At 46.9% G+C, this 27,211-nt stretch overlaps 1 protein-coding gene and 1 pseudogene across 1 annotated transcript; one reads left to right on the top strand and one right to left on the bottom strand.

The window, feature by feature from the left end:
- Positions 1–1,015: 1,015 nt before the first annotated feature.
- LOC105045506 (calmodulin-7) lies at positions 1,016–10,288 on the bottom strand. Its single transcript, XM_010923810.4, has 3 exons — positions 10,064–10,288; positions 3,199–3,568; positions 1,016–1,358 (listed from the first exon to the last, which is right to left on the bottom strand). The coding sequence occupies exons 1-3, from the start codon at positions 10,137–10,139 to the stop codon at positions 1,244–1,246; spliced, it is 561 nt and encodes a 186-aa protein (XP_010922112.2). The 5' UTR covers positions 10,140–10,288; the 3' UTR covers positions 1,016–1,243.
- Positions 3,872–7,300, top strand: LOC140857759 (flavonol 3-O-glucosyltransferase UGT89B1-like; annotated as a pseudogene).
- Positions 10,289–27,211: the final 16,923 nt, after the last annotated feature.

The raw sequence follows: 27,211 nt of genomic DNA, 5'->3' as shown, positions 1-27,211 counted from the left end.
GAATACTGAGCCATTGATTCACTTCATCCCCCATTAGTGTTTTGCTTGAATTATTTAGATAGACCTGAATTGCTATTCTTCCAATCTACCATAACTAAGTGCAAAAGAGAGAGAAAATAATTAATAACTCTCTCTATATATATTTTTTTGGACATTACAATTTCAGCTCCTGTTTGATACTTCAATGCAGCAATAATTTACTAGCGTATACTCTTGGAAGTAAAGTTTCGAGTTTATTGGAGTAAATATAAAAATAATCTATACTATAAGTCCTATGCAGCTATGATGGAAAAGAGTTTCAATATTTTTAACAAAGATTTCTTCTTGTTGTTGATTTTTAAATAAGATAAGGAGGCTAATTCCTTGCTTTCTGCGATATAATCATCTCACCTCTGAAACGCTAACTCTGGGATAACAATTTTTCCTTGTGTTGTAAACTTGGGAGGAATAACTTTGATTTGCAACGGCACAAAACTAAACATCCAAAGTATCAAAGGGACTTAGAAAGTTAGAGGGTTGTCCCTTTGATTAGCCTGATCTGGTGATCACAAATGATGGAGCGACGAATACAGATGGCCTTGTAAAAAAAAAAAAATCGTAAAAATATTCTCTAAATAATTAAAAATTAAATTATTTTGATTTTTCCCTCAGCTAATGATTGATTCTGTGAACTATTCTTGGCAAAACCGAGTTAATTAAAAAAAAATAATCAATGTTTCACCAATTTTACAACTTATTCACAAATTATACAACCAAGTCTAAAGTTTTTTTTTTAGTGAATTACAAACTAATAACGCTCTACATTGTTGTCGTTGCCTCGGCTACGATTCACTCGGGAAAGAACGAAGAGCTGCTCTCCCATCCAAAATTTTCATCTTGTAAACAAGGGTTGACTTTTCAATAACTGCTTTCACTATATTAACTACGACATTACTCTTCTACGATGATACAAAAAAAAAAAAAAAAAAACGGCCGGATCTAAAAAAAAAAAAAAGAGCCAACTGAGGTCTCCATATAAACTCATAGAAATCAGTTCTCCAGCTTTTTCATGCACAAATAACAACATAAGGTCTCCATATAAACCCATAGAAATCAGTTCTCCAGCTTTTTCATGCACAAATAATATAAGGTGTACATTTACCGTGTACATACCGTAGTTTCAGCTTGCATTATTTGTGGTTGTTTGGCTATGCCTCCGGTATTACAAGCTTGTATCTTGTCCACAGATCCCACCATATTATTATCAAAGGATGGCGCAGTTCTTTGGGCGACGGCCACCGCGCCTCTTCTGGGGAGAAGGGCTCCTCTCGGGCTCGCTTCCACGTCTCTTCTCTTGTATCCTCCTCTTCTGACGCCGCCTGCAAAATATTCCAGATAGCTTATCAAGTCATCAGATCAGAACTCTCCCAGCCTTCTTTTGAATCCTCTAACATGCAGTGTAACTGTGCAGAAGTCCATTAATTTTGGGGTGGCTTCCCCGGGAAACTCCCCGCGACACATGTCCTTGCCCGTGGTCCAGCATGCAACGCGACATATGTCCTCTATCAGGCTGACCAAATTGCACATGCACGGCGCCAAGTGCGACAGAGAATCCAGACCCATTAACCCTGAGCTCTATAAGCCACATCCATTTAGGATGCAAATATTTTCTCCAACCTTAAGGTCACATCCATTAGCAGGGCATGGCATTTCATTGTTAGCCAGCACCGAGGGGCCCTGCATGTCGAGCCAGGACCATACAAACCGCACTATCCATACAAACCGCACTATCCATATAACACAAGAAATTATTATATTTGAGATGAAATGAATTTATTTAATAGTTTTATCTTAGAATTAAATGAATCCACGTAGAATGATTTCACATTAGATCCACAGTGGACCTGATCCTCATCATAATTTCACTTTCTATCCGGTATGACACTAATATGAGATATTACTGTCTTTTTTATGCATCATTTATCTTGACCAGGGCCTTCTTTTCTTTTTCTTCCTTCCCCTCCCCCCACCCCCCCCTTTTTTTTCTTTTTTTTTCCCGGGGGTTGTGGTGGGGTGGGCGGCTTCGGTGCACGTGTGACGCCATGTAAACGCCGGTGAGATAACATGGTAAAGCAAGGAAACCGACGTATGAGCAGATATTGCCCACGCTCGGCGCCTCATCCAAGCATCAAGATTGTGACGTGACGGCACCCCACATTTTGGACCGCAGGGATATAAACGCGTCCCCTTTTATCTTTGTAATCTACCATCATGGAGGTTTAAGGAATTACGGACCACCGAAGAGCATCTAATTTCTCTCGAATCTCTCAACTTTTATTCTCTAGAACTGGTTTAGAAAAAAAAAACGACTCAATTATCCAGTTTCTCATATCGTTTTTTTTAAATTAAAGAGGAAGCATAAAGTAGACATGGCAGAGCATCCAACTAATATTTAACGGAAATATAGCATCCATGGAACATCAAGCAACCAGACAGACTAGAATGCGAACAGACACAGACAATTAAGCCCAGCAATCAAGGATGCTCAAAACATCCACTAACAGACGCCACAAGCCCAACCCAATAGGCTTTGAATGGAGCAACTCTCGAACAGAAACCTTGGTCCACGTGGCAGGCCAAGAAATGAACCGGTGAACCCGTTTGAGTTTGGCTTGCTCTTAAGTGTGAGAAGTCAACTAGAAAATGGATGGGGTTAGACCCTTGGAGGTCTAGGGCATAACGCCAAGAAGCATTGCTATCCATGCACGCTATAAGGCAGTGGAGAAGAAACACTGTAACTAATCCATGCAACAGTTTTCAGGATCAGATGACAAAAACCATGCAACAAAGAAGGGCACATACAGTACAAGGGTTAAAAATGATTTCAATGAAATTTGAGTCATGGAAGGTGGCACCATGTAGCTAGTTTGCAATCACTTGAAAAATAGATAAAGAAGATCTTGCATCAAGATCCAAGCCCAAGCTCTGAAGATGATGAAATGAAGAGGAAACAGAAATTCACAGAAACACACAAAGTGCAAGACAACCACCACCCAAGCCAGAAGACAGTAACACGGTTCTTTTACTTTCCACAACTACAACTAGCCAAATAAATACTACTACCTACAAAACAGGGAATGAAGGGAATCACATAATACTACTTATCTGCCATGAATGTTCTGCTTTTTCATAAAAAGGTTTTTAGTGAGGATTTCTCACTTGGCCATCATGACTTTGACAAACTCCTCATAGTTGATCTGGCCATCACCATCAACATCAGCCTCGCGGATCATCTCATCAACCTCCTCATCGGTAAGCTTCTCACCGAGGTTGGTCATGACATGGCGAAGCTCAGCAGCTGAGATGAACCCATTTTGGTCCTTGTCAAAAACTCGGAATGCCTCCTTTAGCTCCTCCTCCGAATCAGTGTCCTTCATCTTGCGAGCCATCAAGTTAAGGAACTCTGGGAAGTCTATTGTACCATTTCCATCTGCATCCACCTCGTTGATCATGTCTTGGAGCTCCGCCTCAGTAGGATTCTGCCCCAGTGATCTCATAACAGTCCCCAGCTCCTTGGTTGTGATGCAGCCTGTACAATTTAATGCAAAATAAATTATATTATGATTTCAAATCATCCAACTTTCTTTTTATCTGTGAATTTCAATACCCATTAACAATATTCAACACATCAAAATAACACAATTTATATTCAAAAGCATGTCAGTTTTCTGAAGTCTAACAGAAGTTGATGCAAAATTGCTGAAATGAATTTTTTGCAGCATGTCTACATAATAAACAAACAAATAAAAACATGGACCACAAATGTAAAAAAAATGGAGCAAAACATATGATGCTGCAAATCCGAAAAAATAGAATAAATAACTGTGCGTGGATGCTGACAAAAGGACCACATTTTCTGGTGCATTTGCAGGTGAATAGCTCAGTGATAGCAAGGAAGGCATGAATCATCTATCAGTAGCAGAACTCATATACTCTTATCAGGCTGGGCCACTTACCATCATCCGAAACCATGGTTTTTGTGACATCTTTGATGACCTAGCCTAAGTTCAGCTCTGAGGGTACCAACCAAAAGAGAAAAAGAGACCACATAGAGAAACATCCATAAAAGTACAATGAAATCAGACACACTCAATTCAGCTGCTTGATCCCCCCCCCCACCTCCCCAAGAAAAAAACAAAGATCTAAACCAAAATCTATCAAATATAGAGACATATTTCTCACTTGCATCAAAAATTTAAAAAAAAAAAAAAAATCTTGTCAATGTCTTATTAAATCCTTCAACTCTTCCAAAGTTCACAGCTTTGCAAGTTTGTTTCAGCATTGATGAGCATAATATACTGGAGGTGGAGGATGGTCATTGCCTGATATTCCCAGATCACAAATTGCAGATTCTTATTAGCAACCTCCACCTACTTCAATAATCAGGGATGTAAAAGGAAGTATATGCGCCATAAAGAAACTAACAAGTCTGTTAAGCTTCAAGTATCTAAACAAGAAGGCACACAACTAAGTGACATTGCTATAATCTGCATATGCAGGTTGCACTAGGAGAAAAAGCTTTGGATAGCTCATCTCGGTTTCAAAATGATGCATTGCAATCAGTTGCATGGACAGAGCATCATGCTCCCACACAGACATACAGAAAACTAGCTCATATACCAATGAATGGTCAACATTGTGGATCCCCGGCATGACACAGATAAAAAAGAGACGTATCAGAGGAAAAAACAAACAGAATCAAAAAAAGAAAGAGATAGAATTATAAAAAGAACTATAAAAAGAATCATTTGAGTGTAAAATCCAAGTAACTTAACATTTGTACATGCATATAAAGAACTAAACCAGAAGCCTCAAAAGATCTTTACTAGCCAAGCCTACTTTTCCCGCATAAACTATCATAAGTTGGATTAAAATTCAACACTAAATCCTTATTTTTCAATATCCAAAAAGAGGTAGACTCAGATTCCAACTACTTTTTTGGAGAGTAACTCCAAGTTGATGAAGTTTAAAGACCAAAAGGTAAAAATATATTCAACAACTAAATGTTTGGGCAAAATGTATCTTTTAATGTTTTAATGCTCAACTGCTTACAAAATAAAATAAAATAAAACAAATGGTTTAGAGAACTATGGCATGCAATAAAAACGTGGATAAAGAAATCAATGTAGAACGTGACCCATACCAGTCTAATTACTTTCTAAAGTATAGCTAATATACATGTCGTCATGTATATGGTACATTTATTTTCAAATATTCTTAATTTTCTTATAATGAACTACTAGGTGTACATGTGTAAATGATCCATGTCAACATGCTAAATCCTTAAGGTTGTGTTTGTTAGTTAGCAATCTATCCAAATTGCTTGCAATTTAAAGTGGGCTCACTAGATTACAACATTTGGTATGCTTGGTGATGTCAAAAGCACCAAAATACATGCCTTAGGCGCCCAGGCGAGGCACCAGAAGGGGTTATCGCCTCTTGATGCTTCAAGCGATGCCCCTTCACTCAGGTGCATGCCTTTGGCGCCTTTTAGAGCCTTTCTCAATGAGGTGAGGTGTTTGCCTTTAGCGCCTCAGTGAACTCTACGATTATTTTTTTTTAATGGCTGAAAAGTATAAGAAACCTAAAAAGCCACGTATTTAACTTCTCAGCTCCATTACTAACAGGAGGTAAAGTGGTCAATTAATATGAAAAAGTTAGTTTTAAAGAGATAGAGGCTGATTCAAATGAGTTTGAAGAAAATGTTGAAGGATATAAATCCAATGGAGAAGAAGATGAAAGTGATGACAACTATGGAAGTGGAACTAAATCTGATAATTCCATTGAATAACTTTAAGCTTTAGGGCTGTTTATCTTCTTTGTTTTATTTACATGATTCCACTTTAGGACTGTTTATGTTTTCTGAGACTCCATTGATGAACTTTAGGGCTTATTATGTTTTCTGTTTCATTCATGAATTTAGAACTGCCTATGGTTTGTTATTATATACTTTATCTTGAACTAGTTGAGCATTTTACTGTTTTATATATTTTTTATGCTTAAATTGTTAATTATATGATAATTCATGTTACAATAGTTATCTCTAGTTGTTATTTATTTATATATCATATTTTTTACCTTTTTATATACAATTTTAGCCCCTTACTTCACTCAGACAAATGCTTTTCTAGTGCCTCTCGTCTCAAGGCGCTAGACCCCCTAAATAGAGGTGTCAAAATGGGCCAAGGCCCATGGGCCAGCCCATTTGGCCCATTTGGCCCTAAAAATGGGCCGAGCCAAGCTGAAAAATTCTAGCCCATTTATGAAAGTGGGCCTTTTGGCCCGGCCCTTGTAGCCCATGGGTTGAACCGAGTTAGGATCGGGTCGGCCTATGGGCTGGCCCCTCCTGTCAGGCCCCTCGCCCTTCCCCTCCCCTCCGCAAGGCCCTTCTTGTCCACCGTCCCCTCCACCGGGCCCCTCACCCTTCCCCTCCCCACCCACCCTTCCCTCCCTGCCGGCGTCGAGCACATACGTGATGTCCCTCCCCAAGCCTCCGCCGCCGTCGCCGCCCTCGTCCACACCCTCTCCCTCCTCAGCTCCGACGTACATCACTAGGTCCAATCCCATCTCCACCCACCCTCCGCCTTCCTCTCCGACTTCATGCTCGACTGGACCAACCGCCTCGCCGCCGACCTCGAAGTCTCCTTCCTTATCTTCTACTCCTCTGACGCCTTCGCCGTCTCCGTAATCAACCACGTCTGGCTCTGCATGCCTCGTCGTGAGGACGGCAATGGCCCCAATGCCCTCACTGTCCTTTCCGACCTCCCCTCATCCTCGATCTTCCCCTTCGACCACCTTCCCAACCTCCGATGCCGGTTCAGGGCCTGCGACCCGAACTGAGAGTTTGTACGGGAGGGCTTCCTCACCAAGACCGCCAGCAGCTAGGGGCGGCCATCAACACCTTCCACACCCTCAAGGGCCCCTTCCTTGCCCACCTAAAGCGGGCCTATCATCGCGTCTGGGCGGTAGGGCCCATCTTCTCATCCGGTCACGTGGCTGGGCACAATGGCCGGAGCTCCATCCTGATGAAGGAGGTGGCGGCTTGGCTTGATGCATGCCCGCCACGATCGATGGTGTATGTCTGCTTCGGGAGCCAGTACACGTCGACAGAGAAGCAGGGGCGGGTGCTGGTGGTGGCACTGGAGCGCAGCGGGGTGCGTTTTGTGTGGTCTGTCGATGGTGGCAGGCGGTGGTGTCGGAGGGCTTCGAGAGACGGGTGGTGGGATGGGGTCACGGGGGCTGGTTGTTAGATCCCGACTAGCCCTAGAAAAAAAAAAAGAAAAGAAAAAAAAAGTGGGCTGGCCCGACCCTAACCCACAGCCCATGTGGGCTAGGACCGGGTAGGATTTTTACAACCCCTTTTAACAAGTGGGCCGAGCCCCCCTTTTAACAAGTGGGCCGAGCCCGGCCCGGCCCACATAATCACAACCCATGTGGGCTAGGGCCGGGTCGAGCTGGGCCAGCCCATTTTGACAGTTCTACCCCCAAATGCCTTAAAGGCGCCTTTCATCTTTGACAACCTTGGGTATGCTTTTTGGACAGCAATCCAGATTGCCTTGGCAATTTACATTGCCTCCCAAAAGGCAATCTAGATAGCCTTGAGGAGGGGTGGCTATCCAAATTACCACTTCTTTGGCAATGTTGCAATAAAAATTTTGAACAAAACTATCCCTTAAAAAAATCACACAAAACCTGTCACCCAACCCTCCCCTCTCCCTCCCACCCCCCCAACCCCCTCCCCGACACCACCTGCGACTCCTCCGCGTGCGCCTCCCACCCGCAGCTCCTACATCTCCCTTCACCTGCCCACAGCTCCTCTGCCCCCCATCTGCCTGCAGCTCCTCTGCGCTCGTCCCCACCACCCCCACGGCTCCTCTGCATGCACCTACCCCCTCCCATCTCCCCCTCGATGCCTGCGATTCCCCACACCCCTTGGCCCGCACCCCCCTGTGACTCCTCCGTGCTCATCCCCACTACCCCCATAGCTCCTCTGCATGTGTCCGCCCCCCTACATGCCCAAAATTTCCCACACTCCCCGGGCCGCCGCTTTCCCGCACCACCACCCCCGCACCCACACCACTTTCGTCGCTTCTCACGAGGAAGAAAGAAGAGCATCAAGCAAAATTACTGGGGTATTTTGAAATTTTGATTTCACATTATCGATAATTTAATTGTCATACCAAACATGTCAATCAAGATTTTTCATAATTTTACTGCAACATTACCTGCGTGTACCAAACACAGTAATCAACATTACTGACAAATTAATATGGCAATCTATCTTGAAGGCAATCCATATTACCTCCCAAGATTGTCTGGCTATGCACCAAATGCAACTTAAAAAGTAATGGAACATTTACGATAGTTATAATGATCAATCAATCATCAAGGCTTCCACTAATTGACACATATCACGTAAGTCAGCAATGAAGAATGCTTTTTTATTTTGTTTTGCCCTATTACATCAACAAAGCTAATTTTCATTTATCGATACATCCTATAGGGCAATTGGATATAATAATTTTTGAGAAACTATGGTTCAATTTGGAGCTATGTTTCAAGGGAAACTCGCACTAACTATCTCCAGCAAGACAAAGAAACTCACATGAATAAACCCCACCAACCACTGAAGAATGAGATATGTTAATTTCCTTCCATTATTGCTTCCACTAAGAACTCAAAATGACTTTTTGATTATACATATATTAAATATAGGAAAACCTTCTTAAAAGTTTATGGCCCCATCAAAATATTTTTTTCACAAGATGCCTAAGTTTCAGGATGAAGATGTGCTCGGTCGTGCACCTTGCATCAAGTATTCTTCTTACCTTTTTTTATATAATAAGAGGGTAGTAATTACTTCCAAAATAACCTTTAAACAACCAAAATAATGCTACAGAAACTAAAGCCACAATTTACAAGTTTCCAAATAGCGGATAATAAAAATAGGACAGACGGAACAAATTTGAGCTGGAAGGTGCCCTCTGACCAGTACATGCCAAGACATGTCGAACAGGCTAGATCCAACTCATGGTATTCCAAACAACTCTCAGACACTGTAATCGCGACAAGAACAAATCCCTCCGAAAGAATTGACTGCTAAAGATTGATATCATGTAACAGCAATCACATTATCATTAGTGTACATTCGGAGCCCTGTAACTTTGAGGATTCAAAAGGTTCTATGGCTATTGAGAAACAGACATTAATTTGGATACAAATGCAATAAGAAAGGATGAATTTGTTTCCCGTTTTATTATCTTCATGAATTGGTTGGACATGGTCCGACCTTTTTTCACAAAAAAAATAAATGAAAAGGATGAATTCAAACAACAGCATAACTTTCCAAATATCTAGGACCACAAAACCTTAGTTTACCTACCTAGCATGAAGCACTCTAATTACCGCAACATAAATGTGGAAAAGCTTTTGCTTTTAAATCGTATTAACTAACAAATGTCTGCGTCCACCTACAGAGGAGAACAAACTTCCAGGTCTACATAACATGGGACATATAAAGTCAACAGCAAGTACATGTGGTAATCTTTCAATAGGACAGCATAAAATACTAAAGCCTAACCTTCCGAAAAATTTATCATAATTGCAGCACCATAACAAGATGGAAATCAATCAATCAGCAAATACCCACGGAACTTGCAAACCCATGATCGAAATAAAGAACCAGCTATACAAGAATTAGAGATCCATACCAATAAAATAGATATCATGATCACTGAAAACTCAATCAAGCAAAAAAAAAAATTCCAAAAAGCAAACTAATGAATAAAAAAATCCACAACCATTCATCACCGAAAAAAATATTAAAAGCATCCGATTCCCAAAAAAAAAAAAAGAGAGAAAAGTCTAAAAGCGAAACCCTATATTGACGATTTCGATTCGAACCTAACCGATCCCAGATCTGGCCAAAGAAAACCCTTGGTCTCAAACAAAACGGGATCAAAACCACAAAAGAAATCAAGATGATGAGAACAGAACAAACAAACGAGGACCCAAGAAATCTGACCGTCTCCGTCCTTGTCGAACAAGCTGAAGGCCTCCTTGAACTCGGAGATCTGGTCGTCGGTGAGCTGATCGGCCATCGTTCTTCTTCTCGGAGAGATTGGGAGACAGACAGGGGATTTAAAGCAGCGGAGAGGAGGCGAAGAGCGCTTGGTGGCTGTAGGTTCGGGGATATTTTTATACCGGCGGAGGACGCGCTTGGCATCTGATGCTCTCCACCCGGATGTAATGGCGTTATTCAATGCGAGAAATATGCTATGACGAAAATATCCCTCTATTTTTGGGAATCAATTCTTTCGTCCTTCCGCAATTTGCTCATTCCTAATTTATTTAGTTGTGAAAAGACGGAAACATCCCTACTTAAATTTGTAATTTTGCTTTTCACGTCAAGATCAGCTATCCTCGATCACATGTTTGCTTTTATTACAGTTTGAGTTATTTATTCTCAAAACAAGTTAATTTTTTTTATTAATTTAAAATTTTGATCAATTTTCTTATCACTTAAATCTAGTTTTAAAATGATTTCTAACTTTAAATGGTTGTATCTAAAGTTCAAAGCTAACCTCAACCGAAGTAACCGGAAAACATTCTATTTCCCTATGTTTGTGAAAATTAATCTATAAAAATATACCCCATATATATATATATATATATATATATATATATATATATATATATATATATATATATATATATATATATATGGTATTTATGATTTATGAAGTACAAATGTATAAGTTAACAAGTTGGTTTAAGTTTAATGATATATCATATGTCCATATATAAGATAAATTAAGTACGGAAGCACCACTTTTGATGAGAGAGAAATTAAATAAAAAAATAAATTAAATAAATTAAATAAATTCTTAATTTCTATTACATTGAACCAGATTCAACTTATATATTTTTCTATTTTAAATAAAATAAAAAAAATAATTTAAGATAAATAATGAACATCAAGTATCAGAAGAATAGAGATGCATCATGCAAAGCTTGAATATAAAAAAATAAAGATACCATCGTTTGGAAGATCTTGAATATTTATACAGAACTAAAAATTTTAAATAATATTTTCTGATTAAATTTTTTGGATAAGATCCTAAATTATTACAAATGATATTAAAACTGATCTAATTCATAGTCTGTAGATTAAGAAGATACTACAGTATGAATTTATTAAAATTGATCACGAATTGATCAAGATATTTATTAATAGATACATGAATTTAAATCTTTAGAATTTAAATAGATGGAACATATGAGAATTCAAATAAATTTATATTTAATTTTTTATCGATTATTTATTGAAAAGATTTTGTATATTTATATGAGATCAAAAAATTTAAATAATTATTGGGATATCATTTTGCTCAAATTAGAATAAATTTTAAATTTTAAATTTTTTTTTAATCAATAATAGTTGTGATAATTGAGGTCGGCTGCCGTGCTTTTTGGGTGATCTAATTATTCCCGGCACCGGCATCCTGGTCCACAAAAGACGAATCAGGGATAGTATCGTAAGTTAGCTAAAAGAAAATAAAGTGGAGGAGGGCCGAGAAAGAAAGGGGCGGTGATCTAATTATTCCCGGTAACTTTAGGTTATCGGGATTCCGCATCGGTGGCCCACTCATTACTGAGTACCCCCTCTACCCATATTAAAGTTTAATAACCAGCTTTAATTTTTCTTTGGTTGCAATAACAACTTGCTTTAACTACCATTAATAGTAAGTAACTAATTGAAGTAATTAATCCGGTGTGGGTCCCACAGGACGCGGTTCCGACGCGGAGAGGTCCCGCACAGCGTGGGGTCGGCAGAGCTGGGGCTCGTGGGCGGCCGCAACGAAACAAACGATCATTGCCGCCCTTCACTTTACCCAAAACCCCTCAACCAAGCGTACAATGCCCTCCATGGTCCATGCTTTGAGCCGGTACCAGGTACGTACATCCAGAATCGTGTATAAACCGCACCCGATTGGCTGCCCTCGACAGTGGATGGATATTAATAGCAATATATTATATACTAATCGAAATTTCATATGTTGCATAGAATCAGAGATGTACGGAAATAATTTTTTAATTAAATTAAAAAAATTATATATAAATAATAAAATAATATTTATTTAAAATTTTAAAATTATTTTATATTTTTAATTATTTATATAAATAAATTTTAATTATAAAAAAATATAATAATTTTATATATTAATAATATAGTTTAATGTGGAAAGATATACTTTTTGGATGGTATAACAAAATTTATTTGAAAAATTAGTTTGACAGTGCTACAATATTATTTTATAAAATAATATATATATATATATATATATGATAATTAAAATTTATAATAATTATTTATCTTCTAATAATGACGATTCAATTTGGTACTCTGGAAACAATATTCTGCAATGTAAAGGATGCATGCTCGGGTACAGGATATCTACAATTAATATTTAATGACTTTGTCCAATGATCGTTACATGGAGGAAATTAGTCAACCTAAGAAACTGAGTAAACCTGTCCTTCCCTGTATGTATTGCATTATCTATTTGTGCTCTCTTATCTATTTGGATATTTTTATAAAATTGAGCTAAAAATTATGTAAAAATTGACCTATTGATTCGTCTACTTTGTATTCTGTTAGATAGATATCTGATCAGGATACCATCTCCCAAGATCCTTTCAGTACCATACGAAGCAGTAGAAAGAAAGAAAAAACAAAACAAAACAATCAAAATACGTGGATCCGCCACAAAAGGATTCGTCTCCACGCGACATGCAAACTTCACTATGAAAAAGAAAATTTTATAAAAAGAGACCTCACCCTCAACTCTTGTACACCCAATTCTCTCTCTCTAGAAGTTCTCCTCTCAAAAACTCTCTCTCTCTTGAAAGATCCTCTGAACCTCTGAAGTGACGACGTCCGTTGTCCAGGAGTCCTGCTCCTACTCTCACAGTGGCATCACGCCTCTCTCTCCTTCTCTTCTCGGGTTCCGCGTGGCTTCCTCAGCAAAAAACCAGACCACTACTCCTCTGTGCGTCACAGGCCTTTTTAAAGACTAAAAGTTGTATTAGATTAGGATTCTCAATCCTAATCGAACCCAAACATAGCTAAAATAACCCAGATCAAGGCCTCAGATCGTCGGATCAAGATCGGGACGTCCCTAGGCCCTTCGATCGCGCTCCGATCCATGAAATAGTATCGTGGACCGCGAGAAACGAGTGAAAAATGCCCACACGGTCCACGCGATCCGCCATGGACCGTCCAGTCCACGGTGGATTGGAGTACAGGCCCAGGCAGGGCGCCTGGGCCTGGGCCGGCCCGCGTGCGCGGGCCTGGGCTGCGCCCGCACGCGGGCCCAAGCATGGGTTGGGCCGCGCGCCCGCCTGGGCCGCACGCCCGCCTGGGCCGCACGCCCACCTGGGCCGCCCGCCCGCCTGGGTAGCGTGTCCCGCACATTGGCACCGCCTGGGCCGTGCGCCGCCCGCCTGCGATCGCGCCGCCGCCGCTCCGCTGCCTCGAATCTCGTGCTGACTTCAAAAGCTAGTATCTCCTCCATCCGAGCTCCGTTTAAAGTGATCTTGATCTCGTTGGACTCCATTTTTCACCGCGAACCTCGTTGTGGGCTCAATATGGGATGAATCTTAAGGCATCAAATCCTAACAATCTCCACCTCGACTCGATATTCGGCCTCCTCTAAACTCCAAGAGCTTCTGGATCTCCTCGTCCCTATGTCCTGGGGCAATCGTCTGCTGATCATGGATGGGCAAACATGGGAGTCGAGCCAGGCTACTCGATCCCATCTCCGTCGTATGCTGTGCTCTTCCTGACCTGAGACCTGCTCGGGGCATCGTCATGCGGCAATAGGAATCTCACCTTGCGACGTTGCCTCTCGTCCTCCCAAGTCTCCTGTCTCGTGCCCGATCCGCCTCCTGGAGCTCCACCTCGCTCTGGGCTTCACCGGGCTCCCGAAACTCCATCTCGCACTGGGCTCTCCGTCAGGTAATAATATCCTCTGCTCCTCTTCTTCTCCTCCAGCACAATCATATCGCCACGTAGCACCCTCAGGATTCCTCCACTAGCTATCGTCCTGTAGCCTCTTGAATCCAGTCTGCTAAGTGAGATAAGATTCCGTCTGAAATTAGATATGTATTGGATCTTCCTCAATCTCCTCACTGCACCGTCATGTGTCCTCCAACTGACCGTCCCAATGCCTCTGATCGCACAGCTCGATCCATCCGGCAGATATATAGTGCCCTCACTGTTCTTCAGAGAGTCAAACTGCTCCTCTCTGCAACATACATGATAGGAGCATACAGAATCTAATATCCACTGCTGGAAAGAAGTAGATACCTCGTCAGATATCTCTAGGACATCTCCATCTGAATCGCTGCCGGCCGTCGTTACAGCAGCCACCGTCCGATTTTTGAGTTGAGGGCAATCTCTGGCTAGATGTCCCAACTCCTCACATCGGTAACACCTAATTTTGCTCGAGTCCCTTCTGGACTTGAACCGCCCTTGTTGCGATCTCCTGTCGCTCCGTCTACCGCCTTCTGCTCCTCCAGAAGCCACCAAAATTGAGCTACCGCCACCTGGGCTTGAAGCTGGGTTCTCCCTCCTGAGAATCTCGTTCTGGAGTATCGCCGCGGTGACTTCGTCCATCTTGATGGTGCTCTTCCCCACTAGAAGAGCAGTCACCAAAGATTCGTATGAAAGAGGAAGCGACGCTAGCAAAATCAGCACCTTGGTCTTCTCCTCAACATTCTCACCAACGCTGAGGAGGTCAGTGAGGATCTTCTGAAAGTGGCTGAGATGCTCCTGCATGCTCTGTCTCTCAACATCCACAGTTGGTAGAACTGCCTCCAGAGGAAAAGAGTGTTGGTGAGAGACTTTGCCATGTACAACTCCTCGAGCTTCGACTACAGCACCGTCGGAGAAGTCTCGCTCAGCACATGGATCACCATCTCATCCGTCAGGTACATGCGGATGGTGCTCACCGCCTGCATCTATAGCCGTTTCCAATCCCGTACCTCTATGATGGTCGGCTTCTCATCGTACAAAAGAGCATCGATCAACCCCTGTTGGATGAGCACGTCCTTCACCCTTGCCTGCCATAAAAAGAAATTGCTCTTACCATCGAACTTGTTGATCTCCATCTTGATTGTTCCTGTCTTCTCCATCTTCAGTCTTGCTCACCACCGCTGCAATCTACGTCCTTGTACCATCTTGCTCTGATATCACTTGTTGGGTGGATGCCTGGTCAGGATATCACCTCCCAAGATCCTTTCAGTACCACGCGATGCAGCAGGAAGAAAGAAGAAACAAAATAAAACAATCAAAATACGTGGATCAGCCACAAAAGGGCTCGCCTGCATGGGGCATGCAAACTTCACTATGAAAAAAAAAATTTACAAGAAAAGATCTCACCCTCAACCCTTGTACATCCAATTCTCTCTCTAGAAGTTTTCCTCTCAAAAGCTCTCTCTCTCTTGGAAGATCCCCTGAACCCCTGAAGTGACCGGCATCCGCTATCCAGGAACCCTACTCCTGCTCTCACAGTAGCCTCATGCCTCTCTCTCCTTCTCTTCTCGGGTTCCGCATGGCTTCCTCAGCAAAAAATCAGACCACTCCTCCTTTGTGCGTCACAAGCCTTTTTAAAGGCTAAAAGTTGTATTAGATTAGGATTCTCAATCCTAATCGAACCCAAACACAGCTAAAATAACTCAGATCAAGGCCCCAGACCATCGGATCAAGACCAAAACATCCCTAGGCCCTCCGATCGTACTCCGATCTATGGAATAGTACCATAGACCACGAGAAACGTGTGGGAAATGCCTACGCGGTCCACCATAGACCATTCAGTCCACAGTGGACCGGGGTACAGGCCTAGGCAGGGCGCCTGGGCCTGGGCCGCCTGCGTGCGCGGGCTCGCGCACGGGCTGGGCCACGCGCCCGCCTGGGTCGTGCATCCCACGCATTGGCCCCGTCTGGGCCGCACGCCGTAGCTCCGCCGGCGGTCCTCCGCTGCCTCGGATCTGGTACCGACTTTAAAAACTCGTATCTCCTCCATCCGAGCTCCGTTTGGGGTGTCTTGATCTCGTTGGACTCCGTTTTTCGCCGCGAACCTTGCTGTGGGCTCAATGTGGGCTGAATCTCGAGACATCAAATTCTAATATATTCTTTTGAAAGCATATCTAAATACAATCTAAATCCTAATCTTTGAACGTTAGGAAGAAAAAAAAAAAATTTTTCTTCACATATGATTTGGATTAGGTAGTATTTGGTTGATACAACTATATTTAAATAGACAGCTCAAAACATAAGATCTATGGGATTTTCAGTCCAATTCCATGGAAATACTTACATAGACCCTGAATAAAAACTATTGGGTATAAAATACCCTCGGCCGAAGTTCTTGGCGGGATTGACCCTCGCAAGTCTCTTCCGACTTTCGACTGCTATTGGTGAGCTCCCATCACTCCGCCCGGACTCCTACGGGAGCCGGGCTCCGACCTCGACTCCAACGGCTGCAGACAGACTTCGTCCGGACTCCTACGGGAGCCGGACTCCACCCACGGCTTCAACTGCAAGTAGACTCCGCCCGGACTCCTACGGGAGCCAGGCTCCGTCCTCAACTTCAACTACTTGTAATCCTTGTCCGGACTCCTACAGGGGTCGGACTTCATCTTTGATTTTAATTGCAGGAAGACTCCGCCCGGACTCTTACGGGAGCCGGGCTTCGTCCTCGACTCCAATGGCTGCAGACAGACTTCATCCGGATTCCTATGGGAGCCAAACTCCACCCACGACTTCAACTGCAAGTAGACTCCGTCCGGACTCCTACGGGAGCCAGACTCCATCCTCAACTTCAACTGCTGGTAAGCCTTATCCAGACTCCTATGGGGGCCGGACTTCACCTTTAATTTTAATTGCAGGAAGATTCCGCCCGGATTCCTATGAGAGCCGGGCTCCAACCTCGACTCCAACGGCTGCAGACAGACTTCGTCCGAACTCCTATGGGAGCCGGACTCCGCCCATGACTTCAACTGCAAGTAGACTCCGCTCGGACTCCTACAGGAGCCAGGCTCCGTCCTCAACTTCAACTGCTGGTAAGCCTTGTCCGGACTCCTACGGGGGCCGGACTTCACCTTTGATTTTAATTGCAGGAAGACTCCGCCTGGATTCCTACGGGAGCCAGGCTCCGACCTCGACTCCAACGGCTGCAGACAGACTTCGTCCGGACTCCTACGGGAGCCGGACTCCGCCCATGACTTCAACTGCAAGTAGAGTCCGCCCGGACTCCTACGGGAGCCAGGCTCCGTCCTCAACTTCAACTGCTGGTAAGCCTTATCCGGACTTCTACGGGTGCCGGACTTCACCTTTGATTTTAATTGCAGGAAGACTCCACCCGAATTTTTACGGGAGCCGGGCTCCGACCTCGACTCCAACGGCTGCAGACAGACTTCGTCCGGACTCCTACGGGAGCCGGACTCCGCCCACGACTTCAACTGCAAGTAGACTCCGCCCGGACTCCTACGGGAGCCAGGCTCCGTCCTCAACTTCAACTGCTGGTAAGCCTTGTCCGGACTCCTACGGGGGCCGGACTTCACCTTTGATTTTAATTGCAGGAAGACTCCACCCGGATTCCTACAAGAGTCGGGCTCCGACCTCGACTCCAATGGCTGCAGACAGACTTCATCCGGACTCCTACGGGAGCCGGACTCCGCCCACGACCCCAACTGCAAGTAGACTTCGTCCGAACTCCTACGGAAGCCAGACTCCGTCTTCTATTCCGACTGCGGGAAGACCTCGCCCAAACTCCTACGGGTACTGGACCCCGCTACCGACTCCAACCGAACTTCAGCCGACAAGTCTGGACCCCCTGACAGACCACAGTAACGGACAACACTGCTCCACTCCCTGCGGCGGACCCTACGCAGCTCCATTACTCCCTGGCAGGCCGTATTAACGGCCACGATTTTGCCCCATTCCCTGCGGCGGATCCTGTGCAATTCCACCACTCTCTGACGAGTCACGACAGCGGACGTCGCTCCACTCCCCGTAACTGATTCCACATGGCGAGCCACAGCGATAGCCACGATCCCACTCTACTATCCTCCGCAATAAATTTCCCCTGACTCTGAGCGGCCCACTACCAGACGGTTACAGGCGTCGCTATCAATTTGTTGCCCCCTCCGTCTATAAAAGGAGAACCCCAGATACGTTATTCTATAAGCTCTCATTTTTACCTAAAAACTATGCTAAAATTTTCGTTCGAGCACTCCATTCTTGTTGAGGCAGAGAACTGACTTGAGCGTCGAAGGATCTTGCCGGAGCAACCCCACCTCCGGTTTAGACTTCTTTTGCAGGTCCCGGCGGCGACCGCGACTCCAGCTTCTCCGGCGTAAGCAGATTTTTGCACCAACAGGATTGGCGCTAGAGGAAGGGCTGTGTCTTCGCAGTATCTTTGTTCTTAAAGGAGTGCTCAACGGGGCCGCCTCCGGTCATCTTCTCCAACACCTGCTCCTCCTTTCCCCCACTGGATCCTCGCCCGATGTCTTCTCGCGAAGCGTCCGCACAGCTACCCACGGCCTCCGCAGCTATATCTCGGGCCCCGATCCCGCCTCTGGTTTCCCGAGCCCTGCATCCTCCGGTAATGGTCGCCGGCATGGAGTGGTCGGACAATCAACCTCCGACGGATTTCGCCAACACCATCTCGGGAGGATCCCGGCAGGAAGCAACCAACGTACCGGCCGTACCCCCCAAGCGGCAAAAGACTGAAGAGTCCATAACCTTCACTAAAGAAGACGCCCAGGGAGTCCAATTCCCTCATAACGACGCGGTCGTAGTTTCTATGAATATAGCAAATTACGACGTCCGTCGCATTCTTGTCGACAATGAAAGCTCGGCCGACATCTTGTTCTACGACGTCTTTTCAAGAATGTCCATCCTTGACGGCCATTTGAGACCGATTAGCTCCCCTCTGGTAGGGTTTACCGGCGACGCTGTTCCGACGGAAGAAATGATAACTTTGACTGTGGTCGCAGGTTGATATCCAAGGCAATCCAGGGCTCTGGTGAATTTCTTGGTGGTGAAGGCGCCGTCAGCCTACAATGCAATCTTCGGCTGATCTGACCTCAATGCTCTCCGAGCCGTCGTATCAATCTACCATTTGAAGTTGAAATTCCCCACCAACCAGGGGATCGGAGAGGTCCGGGGAGACCAAGCCCTGGCCAGGCACTACTACAGCATAGCCTTGCAAAGAAGCGACCAATCTGGCCCCTGTCTCGTTGACGGATTGGATGCTCGCGATGACCTCACCGAAGAGAGGGGCACCCCAATTGAAGATCTGGTATCAATCCCTTTGAATGACGGGAACGCGGAGCATGTAGCGATGATCGGCTCCAACCTGGGGGAGGAGGTGCGGACGCATCTCATTGATTTTCTACGAAGGAATGCGGACGTTTTCGCTTGGGTTCCAGCAGACATGCCAGGGATTGACACGGAAGTCATGGAGCATTGCCTGGACGTCGATCCAAAGCATCGACCGACGAAAGAAAAAATTTGAGGTCATGCACCGGAGAGGCAGAAGGCGATAGCCGAGGAAGTGGACAAGCTCCTTAAAGCCGGATTCATTAAGAAAGTCAATTATCTTGATTGAATTTCCAATGTTGTCCTAGTCAAAAAAGCAAACGGCAAGTGGAGGATGTGCATAGACTTCAAAAAGCTGAATAAGATCTGTCCAAAGGACAGCTACCCCCTTCCCAGAATCGATCAACTGGTGGATGCGACCTCGGGCCATGAGCTCCTCACCTTCATGGATGCGTTCTCCGGCTATAATCAAATCAGAATGGTGCCGGAAGATGAAAAAAGATAGCTTTCATCACTAATCGTGGCCTTTACTGTTACAGGGTCATGCCTTTCGGCCTCAAAAATACGGGCGCAACCTACCAACGGTTGGTGAACAAAATCTTCAAGGAGCAGATCGGCCGTAACATGGAGGTCTACGTGGACGATATGCTCGTAAAAAGCAAATCTTCCAGAGATCACGTCGCCGACCTCGAGGAGACCTTCGACGCTCTCCGAAAATATAGAATGAAGCTGAACCCAACTAAATGCGCTTTCGGAGTAACCTCGGAAAAGTTCTTGGGCTTCATGGTGTCGGGGCACGGGATCGAGGCCAATCCAGAGAAAATTTGCGCCATCCAGGAGATGGCCGCCCCAAAGTCGATAAAAGAGGTTCAGCACCTCACGGAGAGGATAGCGGCCCTGAATCGCTTCGTCGCAAGGTCGGCCGAACGGTGCTTACCCTTCTTTCAAACCCTCAAGCAGCCGAAGAACTTCTGTTGGACTACTGAGTGCCAACAGGCGTTCGAAGAACTAAGGAGCTACCTCGGCTCACCCCCGCTGTTGGCAAAGTCGGAGCCTGGGGAGGACCTATTTTTATACCTGGCGGTCTCTCCCATGGCTCTCGCGGCCGTCCTTGTCAAAGAAGAAGCGAAAGTCCAACGGCCAATCTACTACGTCAGCCGCGCTTTGAGGGACACCGAGACCAGGTACACCAAATTAGAAAAACTGACTTACGCCTTGTTGATTGCAGCCCGGAGGCTCCGGTCCTACTTTCAAGGGCACACCATGACGCTGCTCACTGATCAACCGATCAAAGTGATTTTGCACCGGGCGGACGCCTCTGGGAGGATGGCAAAGTGGGCGATCGAGCTCACAGAATTTGACATCAACTATCGACCCAGGCCAGCAGTGAAGGCCTAAATACTGGCAGATTTCATAGTGGAGTGTACTATCCCAGAGGAGGCTGAACCTGAACAAAGCGAAATTGACGACCTGAAGTCCCGACCGAACTCCCCCAAAGAAGAAGCAGATCCCTCTGATCGCTTTTGGGCCCTCTATGTGGACGGATCTTCCAACATGTCAGGTGCGGATGCAGGCCTGATCTTGGTCAGTCCGGAGGAAATCGTCATGGAGTACGCTCTGCGTTTTGAGTTCTCCGCAATAAATGATGGAGCGGAATATGAAGCTCTGATCGCAGGACTAAGGATCGCCAAAGAGCTGGGAATAGATCAGCTCCGGGTCCACAGCGACTCTCAACTAGTAGTGGGACAAGTCAGCGGAAGTTACGAAGCGCGGGAGGACAGTATGGCCAAATACCTCGAAAGGGTAAAGGAGCTCGTCCCCGTCTTTAGCAGCTTCAACATCAAATAGATCCCAAGGTTGGAAAATACCAGGGCTGACCTTCTCTCCAAGCTGGCAACGCTAGCTCCGGCCAAACTGCCCAAAGGCGTTCTCTTTGAAGTTCTAAAACTCCCGAGTACAGAAGAGTCGCGGCCCGTGATGGAAATTGACCACGAGCCCAGCTGGATCGACCCACTGATAATCTATCTCAGAGATGGAGTTCTCCCCCAGGATGCGAAAGAAGCTCGGAAGCTCTGAAACCAAGCCTCCCGATACATCCTTTATGAGGATAAATTATACAAGAGATCATACTCCTTGCCCCTCTTAAAATACCTCCGGCCTTCGGAGGCTGACTACGCCTTGTGGGAAGTGCATGAAGGAATCTGCGAAAACCATTTGGGGGCTAGATCTTTATCCCATAAGTTGCTCCGCCAAGGGTATTACTGGCCGACAATGCATCATGATTCGATTGAATATATCAGAAAGTACGATCGATGTCAGAGATATGCTAACGTCCAGAGACAGCCCGCCACCGAGCTCACACCCTTGAGTGTCCCATGGCCTTTTGCATAGTGGGGGATGGACATCCTTGGCCCCTTTCCTATGGCGTTTGGGCAGAGGAAGTTCCTCCTTGTAGCGATCGACTACTTCACCAAATGGGTTGAAGCCGAACCACTAGCAAAAATCACAGAAGCAAAAGTGCAAGATTTCGTTTGGAAATCGATCGTGTGTAGGTTCGGTCTGCCAGGACCCTAATCACTGATAATGGACGGCAATTCGCGGGAGCGAAATTTGCCGAATTCTGTGAAGGTCTAAACATCTCCCACAACTTCACATCGGTAGCCCATCCTCAGGCGAACGGCGAAGCTGAGGTGACTAACAGAACCCTTTTGCAGGGGATTAAGACAAGGCTCGAAAAGGCGAAGGGAACTTAGGCGAACGAACTTTATCATGTGCTGTGGGCGTATCGAACTATCCAGAGGCTGCCCACAGGGGAAACCCCCTTTGCTTTGGCCTTCAGTACGAAGGCCGTCATCCCAATTGAGCTTAAACTCCCGTCGGCGCGAGTTGTAGCATTCGACGAACATCAAAATTCGCAAAGTCTTAAAGCCAACCTCGACCTGCTGGAAGAAAGACGGGAGATAGCTCAGGTTCGAATGGTAGCCTACAGACAGAAAGTCGCTCGGTACTACAACGCCCGGGTCAAGAACAAAGTCTTTAGAGCAGGAGATCTAGTGCTTCGACGAGCCGCTGTCTCGCAACCTCAGGATCGAGGAAAACTCGCCCCAAACTGGGAAGGCCCGTATGAGGTCAAAGAAGTAGTCCGGCCCGGAACTTATTATCTTAAGGAGCTCGGAGGGGCCGACCTCCCGCGACCATGGAGCTCGAAAAACTTACGGATGTACTACCAATAACTTCATTTTAATTAAAAGTTGTATATCTGCGTGTCTTTGGCACTATCCTACATCTACAGGACAATTCAAACAAATTGTATCAGAAGCGAGAAGGGAACCTCGTCTCGACAAAGTCGAAGGCCCGGTTCCCTTTAGACCGGATGGGGGGAGAGGCCTTGCAACGTCCATATGCGCCCCCACAGCCCTGTTAGGGACAGGAGGAGAACCTCGTCCTAACTTGAGCAAAGTCGAAGGCCCGGTTTCCTTTAGACCGGATGGGGGGAGAGGCCCTGCAACGCCCATATGCGCCCCCACAGCCCTGTTAGGGACAGGAGGAGAACATCGCCCTAACTTGAGCAAAGTCGAAGGCCCGGTTTCTTTTAGACCGGATGGGGGGAGAGGCCCTGCAACGCCCATATGCGCCCCCACAGCCCTGTTAGAGACAGGAGGAGAACCTCATCCTAACTTGAGCAAAGTCGAAGGCCCGGTTCTCTTTAGACCGGATGGGGGGAGAGGCCCTGCAACGCCCATATGCGCCCCCACAGCCCTGTTAGGGACAGGAGGAGAACCTCGCCCTAACTTGAGCAAAGTCGAAGGCCCAGTTCCCTTTAGATCGGATGGGGGGAGAGGCCCTGCAACGTCCATACGCGCCCCCACAACCCTGTTAGGGACAGAAGGAGAACCTCGCCCTAGCTTGAGCAAAGTCGAAGGCCCGGCTCTCTTTAGGCCGAAAGGTGGGAAGGGCCCAGCAACGCCCATATGTATGCCCACGGCCGCGTTAGAGACAAGAGGAGGACCTCGTCCTAACCAGAGTTGAAATATGTTACGACAGGAATGAGGGAAGAACCTCATCCCGACATCAATTAAAAGTCTGGTCATTCAAAGACCAGAAAAAAGAAAAGGGGGGGGACTTTCCCCAACGGCCCCCCTCGCAATAAAATTTCGTCCGGACTCCTATGAGAGCCGGACTTCGTCCCTGACCTTGACTGCAGGTGGACTCTGCCCGGACTCCCACGGGAGCCAAACTTCACCCCGATTTTGCTTATGGGAGCCGAACTCCCGTAGCCTCACCAAGAGCGGAGAAAAAATTCTAAGCGAAAAAAAAAGGTGATGGATCACGTCAGCGACGAATGGAAAATGAATAGCATCCAAGATGCAGAGAACCCTGTCTCATCAAGGATTGGGGCTCTCATCAAGAACCCCAGCTTTCAAGGAAGCTTTCAACACAAGCCCAAGGTAAGACAACTTCCTCAGGGTGGCAAAAGCTCAGACCTCCGAGCTCGAGCCCTGATGGGGGCACCAAACCCGAATGGCCCCAGACGACTCTGCGGCCATGGACGAAAAAGATGGGTCGATACGATAGCAACCGGGTACCTCCGAACAATACAAAGGCCGAAAAGAAGCTCGACAAATGATAATTCAACACATGAGTAAAAGAGGTAGTGAAAAATTACCTTCTCGTATGCATTATAGAGTCATTGAGGTTGAAGGAAAGGGATAAGTAAAAGGCGAGCCGGCGTGGCAACCACCGGTAACCTAAGGACGACGTCAAAAAAAAAAAAAGAAGAAGAAAAGAGAAAAGGGAAAAGGAAAAAAGGGAATACAACAACGACAATGGCAAAGGAAAGAAGTTCGGCAGACAATGATTCGACGCAAAGTGCGGACGAGGTAATAAAATCTCCTTCTCATTTTTCAATCAACAAGATGTACGTTACAAGACCCGGAGGGCCAGAAAAGAATACACTATTACAAGGCTCGGATACACAACTTGGAAGAGATACACCGGAGGCCACTTCAGGCTGTAAACTTCTCTTCCCGGTTCTGTCCAACCGTATTTTCCAGTGCGTATAATAAACATGCTCGGCTTTCTCCCGCTCCATCTTCGAAATCCCAACCCTAGGGGGAAAAGAATGGGATAGAGTTCAGGAGGCGGCAAAGGCAATGGCAGCAGCGACGACGACATGTTTCAAGAAGAACCGGGGTTACCCCGGGGACGGCAATGGCGTCGGAGATACGCGCCATCACCGAATGCCCCATGACAACCGCCGTCCTAGGCGTTCCGGCAAGGTCGGCATGCGCTACTTCCACCATCCCCGCAACAAGTTTTACTGCCCCACCGTCGGCGCCGACCGCTTCTGGTCCCTCGGCTCCGACGACATCAAGGATCCCGCCATGGCTTGTGACGATGACTCTGCCCCCTTGATCGGTGTCGCCCCGATCAGCTACTCTAAAATTCTCAGGCAGAACGCCTTCACCGGTTGTCCCTGTTATTAAACCCCTGTTGTTGAAGAGATTCTCCCTCGAGCCCCCTTTAAAGCGACGGGAACTCACGGCGGCACGACCGGAGAACTCGCAGACTGCTATTCTCCTCCTTGCACCCTTCCAAGACCGTGACATCCTCTGGAGATTGGCCTCCAGGGCGGAGGTCCTGGCGGAGGAACCCCTTAAAGAGAATCGGGGGACTGGAAATGGCAGAGAGCTGGCGAAGATGGTAAAAATCGGTGCAAAGGACGCTCGGAGTCGGAAGGGGCACCGATGGAGTGGCTGAGTGGCTAAGCTCTCTGGCGAAAGGAAGATGTCGTCCCTCAAGCGAAGTGAAGCCCCCCCAAAGAAGGGTGAGGGGTTTAAATAGGCAACGGAGCCTAGCGCCATTATGGTGGCGAGTGTCCCTAGGCCAACCGGTGCTCACCACGTATCCCGCGTGTCCCATCTGCCGCTACCTGGGGTTGACTGTTCGCAAACTTTTATGGCACGATGCTTGGGATCACATCCCGGTGGGAGTTCCGAAAAGACTCTTCGGGTCGCCTTAATCGAAAAAAGGGTTCCAGCATGCGTGCATTAAATGCCAACATATCTGAGGACGGTTGCGCGCGGGCGTCAGGGGGAGAACTTCGGCTGCGACGACCTCTCTGTACTTCCTTCATTTGAAATTCAAACTCGGAAGTAGGGAGACTGATGTTGGGTATAAAATACCCTCGACCGAAGTTCTTGGCGGGATTGACCCTCGTAAGTCTCTTCCGACTTTCGACTGCTGTTGGTGAGCTCCCATCACTCCGCCCAGACTCTTACGGGAGCCGGGCTCTGACCTCGACTCCAACGGCTGCAGACAGACTTCGTTCGGACTCCTACGGGAGCCGGACTCCGCCCACAACTTCAACTGCAAGTAGACTCCGTCCGGACTCCTACGAGAGCCAGGCTCCGTCCTCAACTTCAACTGCTGGTAAGCCTTGTCCGGACTCCTACGGGGGCTGAACTTCACCTTTGATTTTAATTGCAGGAAGACTCCGCCCGGACTCTTACGGGAGCCGGGCTCCGTCCTCGACTCCAACGGCTGCAGACAGACTTCGTCCGGACTCCTACGGGAACCGGACTCCGTCCACGACTTCAACTGCAAGTAGACTCCGCCCGGACTCCTACGGGAGTCAGGCTCCGTCCTCAACTTCAACTGCTGGTAAGCCTTGTCCGGACTCCTACGGGGGCCGAACTTCACCTTTGATTTTAATTGCAGGAAGATTCCGCCCGGATTCCTACGGGAGCCGGGCTCCGACCTCGACTCCAACGGCTGCAGATATACTTCATCCGGACTCCTACGGGAGCCGGACTCCGCCCACGACTTCAACTGCAAGTAGACTCCGTCCGGACTCCTACGGGAGCCAGGCTCCGTCCTCAACTTCAACTGCTGGTAAGCCTTGTACGGACTCCTACGGGGGCCGGACTTCACCTTTGATTTTAATTGCAGGAAGACTCCGTCCGAATTCCTACGGAAGCCGGGCTCCGACCTCGACTCCAACGGCTGCAGACAGACTTCGTCCGGACTCCTACGGGAGTCGGACTCCGCCCACGACTTCAACTGCAAGTAGACTCCACCCGGACTCCTACGGGAGCCAGGCTCTGTCCTCAACTTCAAATACTGGTAAGCCTTGTCCGGACTCCTACGGGGACCGGATTTCACCTTTGATTTTAATTGCAGGAAGACTCCGCCCGGATTCCTACGGGAGCCGGGCTCCGACCTCGACTCCAACGGCTGCAGACAGACTTCGTCCGGACTCCTACGGGAGCCGGACTCCGCCCACGACTTCAACTGCAAGTAGACTCCGCCCGGACTCCTACGGGAGCCAGGCTCCGTCCTCAACTTCAACTGCTGGTAAGTCTTGTCCGGACTCCTACGGGGGCCGGACTTCACCTTTGATTTTAATTGCAGGAAGACTCCGCCCGGATTCCTACGAGAGCCGGGCTCCGACCTCGACTCCAACGGCTGCAGACAGACTTCGTCCGGACTCCTACGGGAGCCGGACTCCGTCTACGACCCCAACTGCAAGTAGACTTCGTCCGGACTCCTACGGAAGCCAGACTCCGTCTTCTATTCCGACTGCGGGAAGACCTCGCCCAAACTCCTACGGGTACCGGACCCCGCTACCGACTCCAACCGAACTTCGGCCGACAAGTCTGGACCCCCTGGCAGGCCACAGTAACGGATAACACTGCTCCACTCCCTGCGGCGGACCCTACGCAGCTCCATTACTCCCTGGCAGGCCGTATTAACGGCCACGATTCTGCCCCATTCTCTGCG

Source organism: Elaeis guineensis, chromosome 5 (assembly GCF_000442705.2).
Source record: "Elaeis guineensis isolate ETL-2024a chromosome 5, EG11, whole genome shotgun sequence".
Classification (NCBI taxonomy): Eukaryota; Viridiplantae; Streptophyta; class Magnoliopsida; order Arecales; family Arecaceae; genus Elaeis; species Elaeis guineensis.
The sequence above is the reverse complement of the archived record's forward strand: the minus strand, read 5'-3'. Positions and strand labels throughout refer to the sequence as shown.

What these genes read in the sequence shown, in the direction of transcription:
- LOC105045506 (XM_010923810.4), bottom strand. Translation starts at nt 10,139, where the DNA reads ATGGCCGATCAGCTCACCGACGACCAGATCTCCGAGTTCAAGGAGGCC. An exon ending in GTTCGACAAGGACGGAGACG is followed by an intron (nt 3,569 to 10,063) that starts GTCAGATTTCTT and finishes TAAATTGTACAG; the next exon opens with GCTGCATCACAACCAAGGAG. An exon ending in GTCAAAGTCATGATGGCCAA is followed by an intron (nt 1,359 to 3,198) that starts GTGAGAAATCCT and finishes AATATTTTGCAG; the next exon opens with GCGGCGTCAGAAGAGGAGGA.